The following is an 18,604-nucleotide window of genomic DNA, read 5'->3' as shown; positions in this document are numbered from 1 at the left end:
GTAAAAGACAATGAGGATAAAAAATGCTGTGCTTGTACTATTCATTGAGAACAATATCTTCATTTATGGGCAGGTTGTCATCAGTTTACCGCCTTCTGTTTTGCATATTGTACATTATTTGAATTCAGAGAATGAGAATCTGATTTCTGAAAAGCACATAAGAAAATATATACATCTTCACATCTTTAGACTTAATTTCTAAACAATTATTCATATAGGTTCATAGGTTCATACTAGGCTATCTGCCCTAGGGCATTTATAAGTCTAGCCAGAGTGTGTTTGGCTTTCGCCACCCATTTTAAATTAATTTTGCTATGCCCTTTTTCGAGGTTAGTATACTGTGCCTCTGTCTAACAGTGACACAGAAGTGATACCCGGGGTAAACCTACAATCTCCCATCCACTCATCAAGATTCCTGTTGAAGAGGGTCAGTGAGGGACTCTGCCTAACCTGGACTGGGATTTTATTCCAGAGTGAAGGGAGCCTCTGGGTTATGAATCTGTCCCTCCAGCATGTCCTATTTATTTCAGTGCTGAGGTTCAAGTCTCTCGAGCACGTAGCTCGATGGGATTTGGATTTTCTGAGGTGCAGCATATCCATTAATTCCGGGTTGGACATGGCTTTATACGTCAGGCACAGATCGCCTCTGAGCAGGCGGTATGCCACTGAGTAGAGCTGGAGTTTCTTTAGCCGGGCAGCATATGGCATCTGTTTGAGCCCTTTAATCCTCTTGGTGAGGTATTTTTGGGGTATTTCCAGTTGCTGCAGGTGTCTGGTAAGGTACATCCCAAAAGGGGCATTGTACTCAATTATGGGCCTGATGAGGGATGAGTAAAGAGGCACGATGACCTTCCCTGATCTAGATGTGAATCCCTTCATGATTAGGTGGGCTATATAAAATGTTTTTATAACCACTTTGGCCACGTGGTTGTCAAATGAGAGATTGCTATCAACTTGGGTCCCCAGGTCCCTAATTACTTCCGTACTTAATGGATTACCACCTATGTGGTAATTTGTGGGGGCTTTGTTTTTGCCAAAGGGGATGACTATACACTTTTTGGCATTTAGCTTGAGGCCATGGCTCTGGCACCAGTTGTTTGTTTCTATTAGGCCCTTTTGGAGGATGTTTGTGTCGGCTGGAGAGTCGATTATGGCACCCAGTTTGCAGTCCTCTATGAACTTGGTCTGCCACAGTCCTTCCATGTTGGCCTGTACCTCCGAAAAATATATACCGAACAAGAGAGGTCCCAGGACTGAGCCTTGTGGGGCACCACTTGTAACTGGTTTGGAGTCTGACATGGCTCCAGCAATTCTAACCATGTGGGTTCTGTCTTTGAGCCAGTTTGCAACCCATCTAGTGACATAGGGTTTTATATTTAAGCTGGTATCCTGGACTAGCACATTGCTTTACTCTTGCATGCAGTTTCTTATTCAAAAATATTCATTACGTATAAGTAAAAAACTTGCATAGGGTTAAACATTTTCATAATGAATCTGAACTGTCTTTGCATCTTGAAAACTAGGCTATGCAAGAAGCGTAGTTTATATTTTTTGACCTTGGAACTGTAGCAGAAGTTATCTGTGTGTTATAGTTCTTGTGTCATTTCTGCAGTGCTTTAAAGCTATGCCCCCCATCCCATTCCAGGCTGTCCTGACTGTATCACTACCCTGATTTCCATTACATGTTTGCCTCATAGTCATGCTTTCTGTTTGCATCCTCTTTAGTGTTTAGTATGTAGTGATTTGCCAAGGACCAAATATTTCCAAACAGTATTGTCACAGTCCCCTTCGATAAATACACCAGACCAAATTACATTCAACGACCTTTATTAAATTTCCAAAAACATAACTATATTGAACAATAATTTAATAATCACATCACGAACATCCATATAACAATTTACTAGGGGAGCATAACCTCCCTCACCCTAATGAAATAAGCATCATCTTCACCTCTGCTCACTTACTTTTTACTTATTAGGAAGCCATCCCATTGTTCTCTTTCATTCCCCAACTTGTTGGATTAAACATCATCCCCCTTTACTAGGGCAATGTAAACATGCTCACAGTAACCAAATAAGCAGCATTCTCACCTTTGGTCACTTATTTTTACTTATCAGGCAGCGTCCCGTCACTCATTTTCCTTCCCCAATTCATTGAATTAAACATCCAACACCAGAGGAGGAACAGAAGAGGGACAAGCCTGCCCCTTGTCTCTGCCTAAACACCAAATCTATAAAATAACCACACTATCCACAATGTTCCTAAAAGAAGGAAGGAGGGTGAGTAACAAGTTCATTCCAATATCTGATCCCTTACCCAGTTACACTCACACAGAACCAGTTAAGCCCCTCCTTGCATTTACCTCATTTCCTCCCCATCCTCCTACTTTCCCAGTTTAACCCTTCCATCCCCACCACACTAACTTCCTTCCACTACCACCATAACTCCCATTACTATTCCTACTAACCCAGACCTGAAGATGTGACTGGACACATTGGTTTGTTCCCAAACCTCACTGATAGCTTATCTACAGAATGTTGCTTTCTATTGTGTTTTCATACACTATCCTGCCAAGGTATTGGTCTGTCACTTTCATGCTTTTTGCCATATATATCATGGATGCCATACATTTTATGATACCTTTTGTCTATCTGGTTTGCATCAGTCATAGCTTCCTACATTTAGGGGGTAAATGCAATGTCCACCAGTCCATAAGCACCCTTCCATTCATCTACTACTTCTCAAATAGGTGAGACAGTCACAAAATAGTTGGCCCACTTCCTACTGTGTTTACCTGTTTCATGTGCATTGCATTATGTAAAACCATGTCTTAGTAGTTGCAGCTACAGTTTCACTCTCAGAAGCATTGGGTTATAGTGCAAATACTTTACAAGAAATTAAAGGACTGTTTTTTTATACACAAATATATCCTTTTTTTCTTAGTGTAATTTTTTCTTAGTGTAATTAAAGAACATAAAAAATAATTATGGCATTAGCCAACGTTTTAAGTAAAACCCATCACAGCTAGGAAAGTTGTACAGATGTATTAATGAAAAGTGTGTCTTTGCTTTTTAGTAAATAGAATTCATCTTGGTTTTGGTGATTGCCAGTGATAAAAATATATTTTTTATTCTTTTAATAGGTACCATTTCAGTTAACACAATGCGCACACCTTATGTTGCATCAGGTGAGAATGAGATTTTGGACCTTGATGATGATCTGTACCTCGGTGGCTTACCAGAAAACAAAGAAGGCCTTGTATTCCCTACAGAAGTGTGGACAGCTCTTCTAAACTATGGCTTTGTTGGCTGCATCAGGGACCTGTTCATTGATGGCCAAAGTAAAGATATTCGGCAGATGGCTGAAATACAAAATGCAGCAGGTGTGAAACCTTCCTGTTCAAAAGACGATGCAAAGCAATGCATCAACAATCCATGCAGAAACAACGGAATATGCAGAAATGGCTGGAACCGATACATCTGTGATTGTTCGGGTACAGGATACTTGGGGCGTTCCTGTGAGAGAGGTAAGTGCAGAATAGCTGAAACATTAAGAAATGCAGTGCTACAGGCAGGATATCAAACAATCTCCAGAAAATCAGAGAGAGAGGGAAAATAAGAGGCACAGAGGGAGAGAGAGAGAGAGATGGAGAGGAAGAAAGAAAATAACACATTTAACTGAAAATGTTTGTGAAAAATCCCTTTGGATTCATGATGTAGATGAAAAATGCTTTTTTTTTTCATTTTGTTCATACATCTTCCCCCTTTATGCATGCTGTTCCTACGGTTGTTTACTACCCTAGTAGGACCTGTATACAAGGATCCAAGACTCGGGGTAACTTAAGTCTAACAGCTGTAAAGCCCTCTTCCACCTGAGCTTATGCTAGAAGCAGCATTCAGAGCAGTAATACGGTGTCTGCTCAGTGCCACTGTGTGGTAGAGATAGTGTATGTCCCGTTCTGGTAGAAGGAATTTACCAGATAGCTTTTTAAATATTCTTTTGTCGCCTTTCTGATAAACCACAAATGCAAGATCCTTACCCAGTGTAGTACACTGGAAGCTATAAAGTATTCCTGTATGCAAGCAGGCTGACATTGCTATTTTTTCCCAGTCAATCCCTCCTTAAAAATATTCTGGTCACAGTTTTATAAGACTTCATTCTTTTTTAATTAAAAAGTCTTATGATATTGAAAAAAATTTTTTTTTTCAAGTAAACAACAGTTTGTTAAGATAATGCAAGCTATTCTGTCAATGACAGATTTGTCAGCTTATAATGTATAATATCTGAAACATTTACATGGAGAGAAATCCCTAAAATCATGCAGATTTAAGAAAAAATTAAAATGCAGTAGTCCGAATTCTTGCCCTTATCTAACCCATTCTGTGTAGTAATATGACAAATATGTTCACTAAATGAGTTCCAAGACTTTTAAAATACCTGAAGTTTATAATTTTGAGAAGAGCAGGAGACCATCCTTTCTTAAGACTAAAATCATTGTTGCTGATAAGCCTAAATACTTTATCAGTGTTTACAGACAGTAGAGAAAGCTTATCTTCCAGACTGGAAAAACTTTAAAATAACACTACATTATAGATGTGAAATGTATTTTGCATAACATAGAAAAATGCATAAAAGACTGTAACTATAACTGCAGAGCTGATTCTAGGGTATGTAGAAATGTGCTGCCACTGAAATGGCAAACTGCCTTTTTAATAAAATAAAATTCCAATTGATCCACAGCTAAAATCTTAGAATGCAGTGTAACAGAATATTTTGTGTGGTGCAAGTGTAAACTCTGATTCAAATGAATATATAGAGACTTTTCACAAGATTTATTTTGTCTGAACATTAAAACATACAACCTGCTTTTTTAACGTGTATGCTAGTTTTGCTCTGATGTACTAGGAGTCCTCATCTTTTCTGGTGGGAATCTTTGTTTATGTTATTATCTTACAGCTCCTCTTTTTACATAGCATGCAGAGTATCTGAAACCTTCTATTCTTTGAAAAGCCTTTGCCTTCTAAGTATTACTCTGGAGAAAGTAGGCCGATATCAAATGGCTTTTGATTAGTAGGAAACAGGTTTTCAGAAATGCAGATAACAGATGTTAGAACTCTGAATGATATGCTCAGCTTCAATATTTTATTCTGCAGCAATATTTCTCTGAAGTACAGATGTGAAGGGCTATAGGAATTGTCTTGAACTAAGCAGAAAGAAATCCATTGTTTCCATGAGCAGAGGTTCATCCATTTTATTTATGGGGTTTTATATGTGTGCGTGTATGTGAGTGTACATGTGTGCATCCACTAATAAGTGTGCGGTTGTTCCATTTTGTATGGGTATACCTTTCTGATTTAGTCTTACAGATTGAAAACATTTTATAATCATTACCCTTTGATATGAGAGCAATTTGCTCAATGAATCCAGATATTTATGTGCAAAATGAACAGGCAGCAGGAACAGCCAGGGTTCTGTTGAATCGGAAAAGCCTTCTACTGAATATGGATGGTGTTCCACCATGTGGCTACATCCGTTATTACATCTGGCTGACAGGATATTCAGCATGTATTTAGTTACACTGTTTTTACTGCTATCATTTCAGTGTTCAGCCAAATGAAAACTTGAAGCAACATGTAGATTTATTCAAAATCTAAGCAGCATTTTTAGGTTTTACTGTTACTCTTATGAGAGTACACATTAAGAAAAAATGTTACTTTCATAATAAACACAATAAAATACAAGTAACTGAGGCAATGTGAAAATATAGATTACTGAAAGTGGTTCAAAAAGGTGATGTAAAGAAGAGGACGTATGTAACATTCATATCGTCATAATGTAGTAATGATCTAAAGAAGGCCTGAGCAGTGTTTTTTGTGTAATGTCTTACTTTTAGTCAAAGACAATGTAATCAGTTTACCAGACAACACATTATTTTACCATATAGTAAAATCATTTGTAGATTACTAAATTAGTAGTGTGCTATATAAATATGTTACACAAACAACTCAGACATGCTTTGTGAAACCAAGAATATGATTTTTAATCATAAATTGTCATCTTCAGAGAAAGAAATAGGCACTGTCTCTTTTACATACATCTAAGATGAGGAAGCTGGAAGTGGACCAATAAAAGCATTGTTTTACTAAATTTTGTTTAAAGCAAATCCAGCATAGGTAGGGAAGACAAAATAAGTAACTTTTAATTCATCACTTCCACAGCAGCAGCAACAAAATGCCAAAAATCCAAAAGAAGTTGTCAGGCTCCAGATGAACAACAGCAAATTTATTGTAGAACAGCAAAACAAACAAATAATCACAGTTAGCTCTTTTGTATCACTTCTATTAACTCTGAGACTTCTTCAGACTGATTAATTCTGGGCACACCCAACACTTTACATACTAAAAAATCACATGGTCTAAAATGTCATATGACTATTATAAAAACTTTTTTTTTAAGTTTTTTATAAAAAACATATAGACTTTTCATGCATAAGCATTTACATCAATAACTTAGTGTTTGAGCCTCTTCCTTTTTAAATACATTACAAATTCCTCTCTGTTATTGAGACCTGGTGGAAAACAGCCATTAAGCCCGATTTGCCAACAATATTCTAGCCAGCCTAGCTCCTCCTTAATATTTACTATATTAAGACTGTTAGAAAGTGCTTCCAAAACTATGAATTTAAACTCAACCTTACATTTATTCATCTTATAATGTTTGTGTCATGCATTCTTTTCATCCCCAGTTTGAACAGCATACTTATGCTCATATATCCCTCTATATAACTCACGAGTAGCTCTTCCAACATAAAAAGATTTACATTCTACACAGAAACTCAAGTACACTATATTTTTAGACTAACAACTGAATAACCCTGAAATCTTAATTATTTTTCCTCCTATCTCTACTACATCAGTGTATGTTTAAATGTATTTACACATATTGCAATTCAGATACTTATACATTCCACATTTTTGTATCTTGTCTTTGGGTTTGTTCAATTTGCCTTGAAAATAATTTTTATAATTTTTGGCTCTTTTCTGGGTGAACTTTGGCTAGTCCCCTAGCTTCTGAAGCAATTCACTATTAGTTCTAAATATACCCCAATTCCTATTTATTACTTTTTTTATAGCTTGACCTTCTACACTATTTGGTATAGCCATAGATGTTCCATGTATGAACGGACATCTCTCATCTAAAATAGTTCATTTTGTTCTTCCTTCAGTTTCTTCTTCTAATACTTTATTCATCTCTATTTCTGGATACCCCCTTTTTACTATTTTATCACAAAACAAATTTGCTTCTTCCACAAAATCTGCTTCTTTTTTCATTAACCTACTTATTCTAGACAACTTGTCCTTTGACTATATTCATTTTTGTCATTTTGGGGTGCATACTAGAATAATGCAAGTACATATTGTTTTTTACTTCCTTTTTATATATCCTAGTTGCTAACTTATTTTCTTTGTACACAGTTAAATCTAAAAAACTAATCTCCTTTTTATTAACATGGTGGGTGAATTTCAAATATGTGCAGATATTATTTATATAAGTGAGAAACTCTTCAAATATTTCATTCTTCCCTCTCCACACAAAAAATAAAACATCATCAATAAATCTCAACATTATTATAATGTTGTTTTTATATTTGTTTTCTAATATATGCACCACTTCTCATCCATGCATAAAGATATTGGCATAGCCTAGGGCTAATGCTGCCCCCATCGCAACTCCATTGACTTGAACATAAATTTCATCATAAAATGCCATATAATTATAATTCAGCACAATGTCAATCATTTCCATCAATAACCCTACTGTACTGGGAGAATATACTCTATTATGTAATAGTTCCATTCCAACTATGTCCATTCTTTCATTATTAGCAATTGTCGTGTACAAGGACTTTATATCAAGCATCACTAGCAAGTCCTCTTCATTTAGAACCAGTCCTTCTATCTTTTTAAGGAAGTCAAAACTATCTTTCACACAAGTTGTGTTACATGGAATAACTTTTTGTAGATGTTTATCCACAAAAACAGACATACCTTCAGTTTTAATATTAGCACTGGACACAATTGGCCTTAATGGTGGTTCATCCAAGTCCTTATGGATTTTGGGTATTCCGAATACTTTACTGATCTTAGGATTCACATTAGCAAGATTATTTCTAATTCTTTCATCTATCCTTCCTGTAACCAACCATTCTTCCAAACAGGAATCTATCAGATTGTACCTTTTTTCCACCTCACTCACTCATAGTGATTTTTCTATAAAATTTTTCATCAGATAACATAACCTTCATTTTGGTTTCATTGTTAATTCCGTCCAGTGCTACAAATGCTCCCCCTTTGTCTGCTTTGAAAAACAAAATATCATCATTCTTTATTAACTTATCAAACACTTCCTTTTCACTTTTTGATAAATTATATTTATATTCACTATTATTATCTAATACTTCTATAATTTGTGTTTCACATATGTTTAAAAACATTTCCAAATCCTTATGTAAAGAAGGATTACAGCAGCCAGGCTTATAAAACTGTAACTTTGTAGATTCTTTATTTTTAAATAAAACATCAAAGTTTAACAGTCTTACATAGTCTCTCAAGTCATTAATAGTTTGTAGTTTATCTGGTCTCTGGGCTGGAGCAAAATTCCAACCCTTGCTCAGCACAAAACATTCTTGTTTAGACAAAACATAACTGGATAAATTTACTGTTTTGAATTTGCCAGTACCTATTATGCTTGATACTGTTTCTTCTGATTCCATTTCTTCCATTTTGGCCCTCTCTTGGCGAAATTCTATTTTGAAGGCTCCCTGCAATTGTTCCCATTTGTGTTACTAACACTTGCTGTTACTTCAGCCCATGACCTTCTACTGCCATTGGTTCTTTGATAAATTTCCACTCCTTGCTGGCCATTTTTTACATTTACTTGTTGCTGCATAGGTGAACTGCTGTCACTTTCTCGCCTATATGGAGTTCACTGCTGGACATCACGTTCACCCCATGATGGCTTGTACTAGGCTCATTTGAGCTTATTTCATTAGTGTTGTTAATTCTCTTACCTTCCTCTGCCTTGCTTGGCTTTTCAGTATGTAATCGTTCAGATCTCCTCACCACACTTGTTTCTTTGGACGTGGAATTAACGTCTTGCATCATCGCGTCTTGACGCACTTCCCTCTGCAGTTGTAGACAATAGGCTGAAGCCACACCCTCAGCATAATCCATTTGATCTCTTTTATATTTCTTTACTTTCCTTATACTTAAGGAAGTATTAAGCTTCTCTAAATTATCACGAACAGTGAGCATTTTGCTATTAAAATTGACTGATGAAATATTCTCTTGTAGTTTCGCAAAATGAACACAAACTTTTTCTGACAGTTCAGTCATTTTCACTACATTAAAGCTGTGTAGCACTTCCATACATTGCATACCTGGTTTTAATTTATTTTTAGGCATTTGTCAACCAGGTCTTTAGGTAAATTCTCACCCGCTGGTAAGTTTAACACTCTCAGTCCTTTAGGAACTCTCTGGACCTTGAGGCAATTTTCAAAAAAAGATACCCATTGCAAGCATTCTAAATGGGTTAAATCTTTTTCTAGTTCAATAAATCTTTCATTATGACTGGAAAACATTACTGTAGTAGTTTCTTGCTCACTGTTGTTACCAAATGGATTAGCTGGTGCAGCTAGGCAGTTTTTTAACCCTTCTTCACTCGAAGACAGGCTTTATATGTTTTGGAAAATGACCGCAATGTTGTTAGCAATGCTCTTAATGTAGAGAATGTGACTATTAGTAATATGAATAATGCCTGTAACTTATATATTTTGGATGTAAAATACTTCCATCTGCATCAATTACATATCTTATACCAGCTTTGAAACATTAAGTGGAGAAAAAATTTCACATAAAAAACACATATCTATTTATCTATATAATAATATATTATGTGTAATAAAATAAATACAAAATAACCTAACTTATAGCTTAACAGACAGCTTATATTCTCAGTGCAATAATGTCCAGCAATGTGCCCTGACAACACTCTGGGGTAGTCTGTGCAATTACAGTCTCAGGCATTATTGGTTATGTAATGCATAGATTACAGCTTTCTACTCATTAGCATCACCAGCTGGAATTTAATTAAATATGCTTGTATTTATGTTTTACATTCACTAGTGTATACTTAATAACAACATTAAAATTACCTTCAGGTTTTTCACTTTAAGGCTTAATAGATAGTAATACATAATATCTCTAACTTTGAAAGGAATTAGATCAAAGGCAGAAAGCAAGGAGAAGCAGGCATGCAAATACAGCTGAAGTGTGAGCAACACAGAAAGAGTCATTAAGTAAATATAAGAATAAGATATAAAAGAAGAGTGATTGCTGTAAACTGAGATGCATAACAAGTAGTGAGTAATATGTGGTAGAGCAGGGAACAATCGTATGGGAGGAAGGAACTGCATTAGAAAGGGAAATTTCAGGCACTGATAAAGCTATAAAAGTAAGTCTCAGCTGCATAAAGTACTGTACAGCTGGGGAAGTGAACATTAGTTTCAATATGACATTTGCAATGCAGTGAAACTGGAGGTGCAAGTGTGTTTCAATTTCATTAAGAGTTATTTGTGTGCATGATTGGTTTTGTGTCTCAGTGCTGCTATTTTGCCATGGGCATTAGGGCTAGGAATTCTGAGTAAGTGCAAAACAATGCCTTAATATAACCATAATTGAAATATTATCCTTAATTGTTATAAAATATTGTTTAAAGAAAAACATAGGTAATTTAATTTAACTTTTTTTATTCAATAAGTGGTTCAGCAAAGAATAAACACACAGCATACATTGTTCTGTAAAGGATGGAAAGTTGTTAGGTACAATGCCTTTTTAAGCAATGACTCTTACTGGAGATCTGCTTGAATGAGTTGTTAAAACTTATAAAGGGCAGCTGACTTAGTAGTTAAGGTATCTGCTTCACACTTAGAGCTTCAGGGTCTGAGTTTTGATATTGATTTTCAAATACTCATCACCTTCCTCATCATAATGACTAGCCCTATTTTTACCAGTTTCTACAAGGTGGTCAGGATGTAATGTCAGCTTTCTCCATCTCTGTCTTAATTCAGTGCTATTCTCCTATCTTCTTCGGTCATGCCCGAATGCTACAAATCTTCTCTTACACAATCCATCCATCTCTTTGCTGGATGCCCTTGTTTCTCTCCACCTTCTTCCTGTCTCTCTCAAATTTTCTTCACCAGATTGTCTTCTGCTTTCCTGCACATAAGTCTGAGGCACCTTAATCTGTTCTCTTTGACTTTTTCTGCAACTGGAGCTACTTTGGGTTTTGCTTTCATATCCTCATTTCTGTGACTGTCCTACTGTGTTCATTCTATCAGACACTCCGTCTCCATTCCCTCAAGTGTCTTCGAATGCTCTGCATTCACAGGCCAGGCTTCTCCACCATGTGGTAGTACTGGTTGTGCCACTGTTTTGTACACCTTACTTTTCAGCTTATTTCGCATGCTTCTGTCACATACTACCAATGACACTCTGGACCAGTTGGCTGCACCCCCACCAGTTCTAGCTTTGACCTTCTTAAGAAATTATTTACCAAAGTTATATTCATATAGCTGATAAGAAGGGGAAAACTAACATAACTTCCTTCAGTACATTCCTTTTTGTTTGAAGATTTCTGTATTCTTCATATTCATATTACTGTGGAGTTAGTATATATAAGTTCAAAGTCTCTGTATGTGGGCAGAATTAATCCTAATGGGGTACAAGGCACATTTGCTAGTAAGCATTTATGTACCCTTTTCATTTTATAAAATCATATTACAACAGACCAGCCTGAGATGACTGATAATTTGACCTTAAATAACATGTTTGTTTTTACAATAGACTCATACCTCTCAACTGTCCTGACTTTTACCTCATAGTTTTGGTCTGTTCCTCATAAATTTGTGATTTCTGGAAATTGCTGAGGATTGCAGTCACTAAATAATGACATTTATTTGAGTCTCAGATTTCACATCCTTCAGAAAATGCAAGTTAACACAAATCCTGTTGTTCTAACAACTTTTTTAAATTTAAATTTATAAGCACAATATTTAAAATCTGTCCCTAATTTTAGCCCTTTGCCCCCCCCCCCCATTATTTTAGGCTTTGTCCAGATTTCTTGTGCTATAAGATTGAGAGATATGGATACAGTGAACATTATACATTTACATTCCTTGCTATATCTGCAAAGAATGAGACCATGAAACACATTTGACTCCCATAAACCAAGTTTTATGCCAAATGTGGCTGGGATGGCTAATTTTATGATGTGCCTGCTGTAATGATTTAGGCAGAACCATGTGATGTTGCCAATATTTTTACATGTCAGCACTGACATATTCCTGTGGGTCAGGGTTTACAAGATATGGCTTAGGATGCCTCTCCATTTTCTCATATTTTAGCTCAGTACAATACATGCAGCTAAATAGGATTAACAGAGATCATGGTATTACCAATAAACACTGTTCACGGCTGCAGAAATGTAAGAAAGCACATACTTTGAATACATTTCATTAGATTAATCAGGAAAAGTTTTGTCCTTGTATGTACAATGTGGTTCATAAGAACTTGAAAAAGTGCATTTTATAAATAAACTGATAACACATTTGCATCAGCCCATCAACTTACTGTTCTCTGTATAATCTATGAAGTTACATTGAATACATTGTCCTGATGACTACAATTCTTCTTTCATTAGTTATCCTTCCACCTCAGATGTTATTTATGTGGTGGTGTTTACAGGATCATAACTTCATAGGTAGGTACTAGCTAGCTGTCCTTGTGGGCCATTTTAAGCCTAGCCAGTTTCACCTTTTGTGCTCAAATTAACCTAACCTATTTGGTTAGAGATTAGCCTTATCCATCCCATGGTCAATTAATTATATATTACCCCTAATGAGAATAACTGGATGGTGCAGTGGTGCAACGGTAGCATTGTCACCTCACAGTAAGAGGTTCTCCGGTTTGATTCTTGGCTGGAGTGACTTCTGTATGGAGTCTGCATGTCCTCCCTGCATTCGTGTGGGTTTCCTCCAAGTGCTCCAGTTTCCTCCCATGTTACAAAAACATACATCTGGAGCATTTCTCCCAGGGCCTCCACTGAAAATTGGCTTTGTTCCAAGTCGGACTTTCCCGGTTAATAAATGTTAAATAAATAAATAAACTGGGATCATACCATAGATAATATGGGGGAGCAATGCATGGGATAAAATATTTAGGATCTGCCTCTGTCCATTAGTGGTACAAGGGCCAGTCCTGGGGTAAATTTTCTGTTTGCCATCCATAGATCCAAGTTATGCTTGAATATGGCCAGGATGAACTTTGTTTTATGTGGATATAGATTCTTTTTATAGAGCAGCTGTATCCTCTGCAAGATACGCCTGTCCCTCCAAACCATACTGGTTTGCTTACAGAAGAGGTTTATATCCCTAGACTGAGTATTTCTGATGACATTTGACTTGTTGATGTGCAGTAAAATCATCAGTAGTGGATCGGAGGATGTCTTGTATGCCAGACACAGGTCACCTCTTAGCAGTCTGTAGGATGCCAAATATAGTGACAGGACTTTGATTTGGTCCATGTAGGGCATGCTGTTTAGACCTTGTATCCTTTTACTAAAGTATCTCTGTAGTAGTTCCAGTTGTTGCATGTGTCTCGGCAGACACATGCCAAAGGGGGGATTATATTCAATGACTGGCTTAACGAGGTCTGAGTAAAGGAGGACAATGCCATCTCTAGATCTAGAGACAGTCATTTGTTTATAACCTGTGCATTCTTACAGCAGTAGACACATGTTGATCACAACTTAGGTCACTGTCCACATAAGTTCCCAAATCCCAAACAATACGGTCAATTCTCAGGGGTGTATTGCTATTGTGGTAGTTCCCTGGGAAAGATGACTTCCCAAAGGATACAATAATGCATTTTTTTGGCATTTAGTTTCAGTTCATCATTTGACACCAGTTAACTATTTGTGACAAACCTTCCTGCAGGATGGTTAAGTCATATGGGGATTCAATGACTGTCCATGCCTGCAGTCATCTACGAACTCACTCAGCCAGAGCCCTTTGGTATTTGCTTTTACTATGGTGTATCTCATTTCAGTGATGGTTCTGACTATAAATGGAATAACCAAGCTGAGCATGGGAAATTATTAATGTCTTCTATTAGTACATTACTATTCTGGGAACATCCTAAAGTACTCAGGTGGCTTAAAATGTATTAACTGCCCATAGGATGTTGTTGCAGAAACCATTAAACTGCCAAAGTCTTAGAGTATAGACCAATACAGCTCAGAATGGGCACCTGTGAGAGATGAGTCAAGACACGCTTTAAAACATTTTTTGAATTAAATACAAAATGAAAAGGCAGTAGCAGGGAAAGTCAACAAAAGTGATGTGGGCAACAGTATTAAAAATAAAGCAGGATTACTTTTCTACCTGTTCCCCTAGCCTATTATTTTCTTTCCTACTACTGACTCAAGATAACCAGATCATGTCAGTGGTGACCCTCCCTTAAATCAATCAATCAATCAATCAATCAATCAATCAATCAATCAATCAGTCAATCAATCGTTCACTCAATCAATTCTGTTCATGTAACAGTGACTCAAGGGAGACATGCTCAACAAAATGCATTTGTGCATGGCAGTCACCACGTATAGCATGCAGGTAGACAGTTCTCAGAAGATACTAACCAGGTAACTTGTTATCACAGCAGCTGCAGAATCCCTTTTGTAGTTACTTCACCTACCCACTTACCCAGTTGAAACAGATTGGCCCAGGCAGACTGGACATGAAAGACACCTTTGAAGTAGAGATGATTATACCATCTCACATGTTTCTTTCAGGAAATAAGGCTAGGGAACGGGTTAGACTATGCAATGATTTATAAGCCATTGTCCTTATCATCTCATGTCGTGTTTACTGAACTGAACGCACCAAAAATTTCAGTAAGTCTCTGACTATAAGATTTTTTTTCTTTTTTTGATACAGTTTTAAAAAGTGCTATCATAAAAACTAAAGCAGTCAATTTAATTAAGCAGTTTAAGAGAGAACCCTTCCAAACCAATGTTTTAGATTTCAACACTAATCAGTTTGTAAAATTATATCAAACATTAGTATAACTTCTATAAAGCTAGAGACACTGTATAGGAATTTTGAAAATTATTAACAATGAAACGATGTATTTGCAGTTGTCATATGCCATTACACCATACTTCTCTTCTTATACTTTCTAAGTCATATTTCTAATGGATTCCAAGTTCAAGGGCATGCGGCATCAGTATCAAAGCAGTATGTATTCCCCCCACCCCTGATTTTATTTTCCTGAAAGGTTATGCATCACTGGTGCTTGAATATTTAAGCAGTTGGGATTAAACCCGTATCTCACACCTTTCATATCCTGCTGACAGTGTCCTGAGCACATCTGCTCTCATGACAGAAATAGTTTGTTGCTTTATTAGGGAAGAAAGTATCATAGCTGGCTGCAGAGATAGCTTACATGTCTGCAACCAAGATCAGGGGGATGTTGCAGAATGAGTCAATGAGAGGGTCTCAGTGTTAATAGTGGTAGAACAGTAAGAGTGACATTAGGGCAAGAAATCCTATAGACATTGAAACCTTGGTCAGAATGGCATTTTCTCTGCTTCATCATTGTCAAGTTAAAAAAATGTGGGATTATTTCACAATCAATGCATGGTGGCATATGTGATCCTATCACAGTACATTTCCTACTAACTAATAAGAAGAAGCAAAAAGAAGAAGAATATGTTTCCTAACTAGCTACAACACACCGGAGATTTCTGAGAGAAATATAAAAGTTTCCGTTTCAGCTTTGTTCCCCCCCCCTGCACAATTTATGACTTAGTTGTATGTTGTAAACATAATTATGATACTATAGGATGTTATTTTTAAAGCTTTTGTCATATAAAATTACCATTATGCTGCTTCTAGTCCATCATTGGAGTAAACCTTTAAACAGTATCTGGCAGTTGGTGCAGACATTAAGGCTGTGAAGTGTAATTCCTCTGGTTGAGAGTTTGATTCTCTCTGTCCTCATTTCCTGTCTGTGTGACCTGGAACAATTCCCTTAACCAGATGTTTTTCTCAGGTCACCTCTATAAAAGGACTGTGTATCCAGTAGGCCTGCCTGGTTAATAGATACAATTATTATTACTTTTCCACAGAATGGCCAGTACAGAGTGCTGGTACATATAGATGAAGGTTCTCTGAAACTATCACAACTGTAGTTTGTAGTATGAAAAATCTGTTTTGTGTCCCAGACCTCTGTAGGCAATTTTTATGTAACACATACTTTTCCAGACCATTAGGTGTTTTTACTGATCAGAGGCTAATGTGTCATCCTTGAGAACAGCCCATTGCTGGTTAAAATGCTTGTTTGTTCTGTAGTAGCACTGTAGCAGAAAAAGCTGGTCTGACCTACAGGGGGCATTCATGATAGTGAGGGCAAAACAGAAGGAGTACCGCAGACACTGGCAGATATGAAGATACACTAACACACCTAGACAAAAGTAATATAATAAAAGGAGGGTGTGTGCACTGCTCATTTGTAATCTTTGTTTTACACATAATTTGGAAAAACTCAGATGTATTCATTAATTTAAAGGATGCCACTAAAATAGCCAATGTATATAGGTAACAGAAGTCTGTATCATCCGGACAGGTAATAGTAATTAACTGATCAAAAGAGGGTTCTACTTTATATGGCAAATCAAGGAGCAAAATATAAGACACTGTTACTGGTGAGACACATCACTTTTCTGAGGAGAGTGGGCATATATGTGAAAGCATACCACTTCAGTAATAACTCTGATATACTGATATGGAATAAGCAAAGTAAATAAATGTAGATTCAGTGGCCATTATCTCTCTTACTCATCATATCCATCCTGAATCATATCCTGATTTCATATATATAGACACACACACACACACACACACACTCACACACACACACACACACACACACACACACACATACACACACACACATATAAGCATTTGTTATCTGAGTGAGCAAACTATGAACTTAGTCCATTTTTATGGGTGACAAGGAAACAATGCCTGCATAAATTACTCATTCATAATTACATGCTCGACAACTTGATGCTATTGTGAAACAAACTCAAATCTGCTTCATGTCTAGGTCTAGCAACTCCTAGTCTTAAAGCTCTTCACGGAGCTTAATTATGCTATCCCTGCTGAGCATACTCCAGCACAGTAATTCAATAAAATGTTGCATGGTATAAATAAATCTCGGAAGTCACAAAATACTTATTCCTCCATGTTTATTCAACTCCACAGCCCAAACCACAGACCGGTTTTGCCCACTGGCCTCATCAGTGTAATAACCCACAATGCAAACCTTCAGATAAATAGTGCTTCCATTAAAGTCATAGTGCATATATTCAAGCACAAACTTATACATAAGGGGGCCCATTTTGTGTTTCTTGGTATAGATAAAGTTGACTCAACAGTTAATAATGATAACATAAAACACAAGATATCAACCAGTAAGGAGGGTGGATGGATCATTAATTTGGGGGCTCTTCATAAACCAGGCTTAAATGACCATTGGTGAACATTTCTGATTTTTCTAGTTTGTTTAAAATTGGTATGTAATGTAACAAATCATAATGTCCAACTGTTATAAGGCTGAGTACCAATGCTTGTTATACAAAAGTGATATATATGCACTGTGACTTTAAGGGTAGCACTATTTATCTGAAGGTTTGCATTCTGGGTTATTACACCGATGATACCAGTGGGCGAAACCAGTCTGTGGTTTGAGCTGTGGAGTTGAATAAACATGGAGGAATAAGTATTTTGTGACTTCCGAGATTTATTTATATCCTGCTACGTTTTATTGAATTACTGTGCTGGAGTATGTTTTGGGAACTGTGTTGCACTCCAGCAGTTTGGGATATATATCTATATAAATATATATATATATATATATATATATATATATATATATATATATATATATATGTATGTGTGTGCGTGTATAAATATATCTGTATCTCTCTCTCTCTCTACCTATCTATACATAGATCGATATATATATGTGTGTGTGTGTGTGTGTGTGTGTGTGTGTGTGTGTGTGTGTGTGTGTGTGTGTGTGTGTGTGAGCAATTAATTTCATCAAATTATCCACCATTCTACCAAACATGTGACATAGAATGAGTAATTAAGTAATATGCTGAATATACTTAGGCTTATAGGAAGAAGACACTCGTTTGTGTGCTAAAATTGCAACCATAATTTAACACTTTGTCATACTTTCTTTGAACAGCCTTGGCAATAACTAAATAAGACTTAATGAATAGAAAACTAAACTACAACTGATAACTGGACCACATTTTATCCAACCAGAGAGCTGGATATACTATGGAAGTTTGAAAAAATAAGGAGTCTTTTGGAAATGGAAGACTTTTAGGTTCATAGGAGGTTACTAGGCTTGTGGACCTAGAGCCTTTATAAAACTAGCTATGTTAATCCCAAGTGTCCTTGGTTAGA

General features: G+C 36.5%; 1 protein-coding gene across 14 annotated transcripts in view; it reads left to right on the top strand.

The window, feature by feature from the left end:
- The window catches only part of NRXN1 (neurexin 1), a 4,168,553-nt gene that overhangs the window by 2,054,676 nt on the left and 2,095,273 nt on the right, over window positions 1-18,604 (top strand). For all 14 annotated transcript variants that reach the window (XM_044054788.1, XM_044054802.1, XM_044054867.1 and 11 more), the window contains one exon: window positions 3,146-3,529. In XM_044054788.1, the coding sequence (XP_043910723.1) occupies window positions 3,146-3,529 (384 nt within the window). The remainder of the gene's footprint in view (window positions 1-3,145; window positions 3,530-18,604) is intronic.

The sequence above is a fragment of the Protopterus annectens genome, chromosome 1.part2 (genome assembly GCF_019279795.1).
Source record: "Protopterus annectens isolate FY-2018-M chromosome 1.part2, PAN1.0, whole genome shotgun sequence".
Classification (NCBI taxonomy): domain Eukaryota; kingdom Metazoa; phylum Chordata; order Ceratodontiformes; family Protopteridae; genus Protopterus; species Protopterus annectens.
Note: the sequence above shows the minus strand (reverse complement) of the source record. Positions and strands in the feature narration are given on the sequence as shown.